Consider the following 5708-nt stretch of genomic DNA (forward strand, 5'->3'; position numbering starts at 1 on the left):
TATTTTCAACAATAAAATTTATATATACTAAGATTTAAATATTTTTAAATTACTTGTATAACAACATTTAATGTTTATAACCGAATATTTTTTTAATATATCTAAATCTCACCATATGACGCATATCTAATCAAAGTATTTTAAATATTATTGCATATGGAAAACAATTTCTTATTAAAGGAAATATTATTTGGACATATCAATTGGTCAACATTTGTCGAAGGTTTAGTATGGCGTACAAATTTATATTTTTTAAATTTTTGTGTTTATAAACATTTTAAAATACAGTAAACAATTAGATATTATTTATATATATCGAAGTGAAAATAAGTATCCGCGTGGGCGCGCATGTCAAGCTCCAACATACTATTAAAACAAAAGATTTTTTTTTCTGAAATCTCCTTAATTTTTGAAAGTATTTACAGTAATACCACTACATTTTAATTATATTTATTTATTGTTTATTTAAAATAAACAATAAAATTTCCCAAAACTACTCCACGAAATCAATATATAATTAAAAGAGATGATTTTTTGGAAATATCCTTGATTTTTTCCTTATATACTTAAATATCAATATACTATAACCTAACGAAATAGATGTCATGTGTGTATGAGTTTTAGTCATATATATTGTACGTAGGAGTAACAAAAAATAATATATTTTGGTGACGTAAATTGTATAATTTTAGCTATGAGATAAAGACATTAAAATAAACAAGTATTAATTAAAATTTTAAATACAATTATAAAATGTGAAATTAAAAAAATTATAGTGTAATAAGTTTTTTATTTGATATACTCTTAAATTATAGAATTCATATCTAAATTGTATTGTATTACAGATATTCCGGTATTAGTTAAAAATTAAACATGAAATTAAAATTACATTTTTAAAGATATTTTATATATTTATAACATCTAAAAGAAGTTTAAAAATCATTCTGATTTATTGAGAAACCAATTTAAACATACATTTTAATACATTAAAAACTATTTAAAAATATTACAGCTCCTCATAATATCAAAACAAATTTTAAATTCATAGAAATAATAATTTCCTAGATCGATATGGCATAAATGCCATAAATATGTGTGCTCACAAGACTACAATTGTAAATAAATATTAATCATTTTATTTAATTCTTTAAAATATAGTATATTTTTCAAAATTAGCCTGCAATTAGTGAATATACATTATTATGATTACAGTTTTTGTGGGTGATTTCATAAAATGTGTAAAAATTTATCAACTACAAAACGTGTTGAACAAACAGATTAGTCATCCTATTATGAATTATCAAACATTAGTAAATTTGTCAATCAAAATATAATTTACGCTTTTAAAGTGCGAATCAAAATCTAATACATCTTTATAATTTAATTTATATTTACTTTTAAAATAAACATATATCTGCATGGACGCGCGGATATGATTCTAGTTATTATGTATTATAAGGGATGTTTTTGTTAGTAGTTGTTTAATACATTTTAATTAATGTTATTTTATCATTTTCCATTGTTTTTAATAAAGTTAAATTACGTTTTGATTTGAATAATTCTAAGTTACTCCATTCATCCACTGTATGGATTTTTTTTTTTGAGCAACCCATTGTATTGGTAAAAAGCTATTAAAGAGAGAATTGTTCACTGAACAGAAATAGGTTCACAAAAAAAAAAACCCTAGCCGCAGGCGACCAGATGGGCGATTTTCAGATCTGTTCTCTACTCCTCCGATGTCAATTCTGATCTGATTCAAGCCCTCTTCCAGGTCCACAAGGGAGACTACCTACACTCCTTGTGCGTCTGTCGTCTAAAAAAGTGTGTTTTTGTTCTCTGATTTTCTGGCTTCTTTGCCAAGTATCACCCCCGTTTATTCTAAACCCTAATCTACTCTAGCACACTGCTAAGCCATGAGCCAATCCTCGATGATGCAACGAAAAGGCAGACCCTCCTCTTCTACTCGCCGAAACCTGGATTCAGAGGATGAGGTCATATGTATCCCAGACTGTGATCTCGAGGCTGCGTCTGAACGTTTTCGTCTCACGTTAATGGGACGTGTCCTTCACCTCCGAGGAAGAAGCACTGATGCTCTGATCCATCTCCTCCCACGCCCACGAATCTGGAATGTTGAAGGGCGAGTTCGAGGTTTAAACCTAGGCAACGGACGTTTCCAGTTCGATTTTGATAACGAAGCGGATCTCATCGCGGTTCTTAACAAACGCCCATGTCATCTAAACCAATGGAGTTTTGCCCTAGAAAGATGGGAGCCGTCAACCAGTGAATCTTTTCCAAACACAATCCCGTTCTGGATCACTGTAACAGGAGTTCCAGTTCACTACTGGAATGACCAAACTTTCGAAGAGATCTCCAAAGCTCTCGGCAAATACTTACTTTTTGACTCAAAGAAGGCAAGGATGCAAGTTTCTATCAATATTGATAAGCCTCTAATTTTTGAGCGTCGCATTGAGTTCCCTAATGGGGATATAGGGAGAGTCACCTTTGCATATGAGGGTCTCCACCGATTCTGCTTCACCTGCAATATGATCTCTCGTGACAAAAACTCATGCCCACTTTTAACGCAGGAGGAACGTGAGGTTAAAAGGCTGCAACGGGCGGATGCGTATGCGAACGATAACAACTCCCACCCTACACTAAACGATCCCGCCTCCTCAGCGAGAGCCGCTAGCATGAAGCGCCCTCGATCTCCCCATTATGAGAGACAATGGGGTCCTTCTGCTAAACATATCTCGGATGATTCACGCAGGGTTGAAAAAAGACAGAAACACTCACCATTGCGGGATATCAGAACTCATCGCGCATACTCGGACGATCAAACTTATAATCGGCGCACCCACAACTCAAGAAATCCTAGGACAAAGGAAGCTGTTTGGGAAAGACTTGGGCCCCCACATCGAGCTTCATACTCTTCCACAATGGAAAGAAACAAGCTTCCGTTTTCTTCTCAAAAGAGCAGAGCCTTCATGCCTCCCTCTCACCGTGGAGGAGGAGCTCTCGCTAACACCTCCCGAATGTTTGGGGCGCAAGTCTGGCGTCCTCGCCACACTCCTAGAGCCGACTCAAGCAATAACCGATCTCCTCTACACCGGGCTCTTGCCAGGAACCATGATCCTCATGCTAGAGCTTTGTCGGACTCCCAAAGAACCATCTCCGATAATCTCGGAAACCCTGAACAAGGAGAGATAGTGAGTGGTGACCGACCGAGGTCAACCAACTTAGAAACTTCGGAAGAGCGGCTCAGACGCATCAAAGCAAAGCCCACATCTCAGAAGAACCCACCTCCCGCGAGCGTGGCCCCTTAATCCATAACGCTCCCCTCATTATCCGAGATCAAGAAGCAAGAGCCCAAGGAACCCACTCCTCGATTCCTGCAAGGTTAGCAGAATCTTCAGCTGGCAAAGAGAAGCAGATTGCTGGAAATATAGATATGGAGTTAGACTTTGACTATGGACATGACCTTGATGGACAAGACCTTGAAACACCTCTGACAGAGTTAGAAAAGGCTGAAGTTGATAATCTGGTTAAAGAAACCGAACTCCTAGAGATGAATGCTATGTTGATGGCGACCGATGATCTGCTAGGAGATGAGCTTCTCGGGGATACCCCAGATGATAATGCAGAGCAAATCGAAGCTATCTCACAACTCTCTCCAGCAAATGCTGAGCATACCATGGAAATGCAGGTGGATCAGCAACATACCAACGTATCACAAGATGCTCCAAACGTAAAAAACAGGAAGCGATCAGCATCAAACATTAGGACCGCAATTGCATCAACCGAGAAAGCGCCAACTCCTGCAAAGGGATACCTCAAGAAGCATATCTCAAGAAGTCCTGATATAAAAGGAGTTATGGCATCAAAGAAGCTTCATTACAGGCGCGGCCGTGCTTCTCCAAAGAAGAAAGCCCCCGTGGGTAAATCTTCCATGGCCCAAAACATAACTCTCCCTCGTTTTGAGGTGCTTGTGAGAGACAAGGTTTCACTTCTTAGATTTAGGTTAGGTCAAGAGAGATGAATGAGAATCGTGGGCTGAATCCCGTAAATAAACTTGAAGAATGAATATGATTTTATTGATGAGTTGAAAGATGATGAATACAAAGGAATGTATCTTGAGATGATTGCTAAAGAATACGTAATGCTTTTAATCTAGTACAAAAGTTGATATATGGAAAAGAGATGGCTTGTCTTTTATCTTCTCCGTCTTTATATAGTCTAGGTTTCGTTGGCAGCTCTTCAACTGTTCTCCGAGATATTCGGCTTCAATTACGGAACTCGCTTTAGGCTCCTCTTGACCGAGTCTCTTAAGGTGTTAGCTCACTTTCTGTCGTGACCTCTGCTATGATGTCTCTCAGGTCCAGTCGTCAGCTCGGCTTTCAGCTCCCTTTGTTATGATGGGCTTATCGCAACCCACATGCTAGCTCACGCTTATCGGTACCTCACCTGAGGGTCATATTCGGGTCCAACACCTCCTCCTCCTAGGCCACGAGCAGCAGCTACGATGCCACCCCCACCCGTGGCCGTTGAAGGTGGTTATGGAGCTTACGATGCTTACATTACTGCAGCCACAAGATACACAGCTCTCGGTGCTCCTACTCTGTATGACAATGCAGCATCTGATGTTAGGAGTTTTCAAGGCTCCTAAGATAAATGATGTAGTATAAATGATTGTCGAACCAGTTCTGAGGGATATCAAAGCACCGAGAATGCAAGTACTCACTTAATCTAAGTGCAACCAATGATTTAGATGGGTTTTAAACTACTACTAAAACTAGAAAGCAATTACAGAATGATACTTTCTTGACTAAGGGAAAAGAGAACTCATGGGCATAGGGATTAGACCTTGAGTGATCAAGTATCGAACTAAGGATGACAAATGATCAATCAAACTATCGACCTTAAGCCTAGACACAATTCTAAGCAAGCTCTATGTCTAGATGAATGCTCATTTGCTAACATATCTCAAACATCAAATGTCTTTGGTTGAATAATGTGAAAGCAATCATTAATAACAAGTCTATTAGCTATCTTAGCACCTTTAACAACAAATGTCTTTGGCAAGGTATGCTAAAAGCCTAGGAGAGTTGTCTCAGGCGTTTCATCAAACACCTTTTGGGTGGGAAATGCCTATCGATCAACTTTTGAGTGGCCAACTCAGAAGATGCATTATGAATACTCTACTAGCAAGGAACAAGAATGATCTACACTAAAACATCCTAGAACTAACCTAATCACCCTTAATCTCCCTAACCCATGAATTCAGAAAGTGATTACTCACTACTCTTCATGATTCCTCTTAAACTCATATTGGATTTCAGATTAATCATGTAGAGAAATACAGATAATAGATTAGAAATCAACAGGATAACATATGATCAAATGAATCAAAGAGATGAACTTTTTCAAGAGATTTTTGGTGGTTTTTTCAAAGATCAAAGATATCCAGCCTCCAATGGCTTACAAATTATTAAAACATAGGTTTAGAAAGTAAAAAACGTGCATAATGAAATGACGAAAAGGCCCTTGAGTAAACATGAATTCGAGCAAACAATAGGCGCGCAGCGACCTCCAGTAGTCGCTCCGAGAGGTCGCTCCAGGCTTCGGGAGCAACCTGGAGGGGTCGCTGCGAGACGCCGCTCTGGGCCCGTTTTCGTGTCTCCGAGCGATGAAAACGCGAGCGACTTCTCCGC

The 5708-nt window shown here is 38.2% G+C and overlaps 1 protein-coding gene across 1 annotated transcript in view; it reads left to right on the top strand.

Annotated features, from left to right (window-relative positions):
• Positions 1-5708, top strand: part of LOC106328654 (heterogeneous nuclear ribonucleoprotein A/B) — an 11578-nt gene that overhangs the window by 4575 nt on the left and 1295 nt on the right. Inside the window, 1 exon segment of the mRNA XM_013767142.1 lies at positions 4488-4646. Coding sequence (XP_013622596.1) covers positions 4488-4646 — 159 coding nt within the window.

Source organism: Brassica oleracea, chromosome C1, assembly GCF_000695525.1.
Source record: "Brassica oleracea var. oleracea cultivar TO1000 chromosome C1, BOL, whole genome shotgun sequence".
Lineage (NCBI taxonomy): Eukaryota > Viridiplantae > Streptophyta > Magnoliopsida > Brassicales > Brassicaceae > Brassica > Brassica oleracea.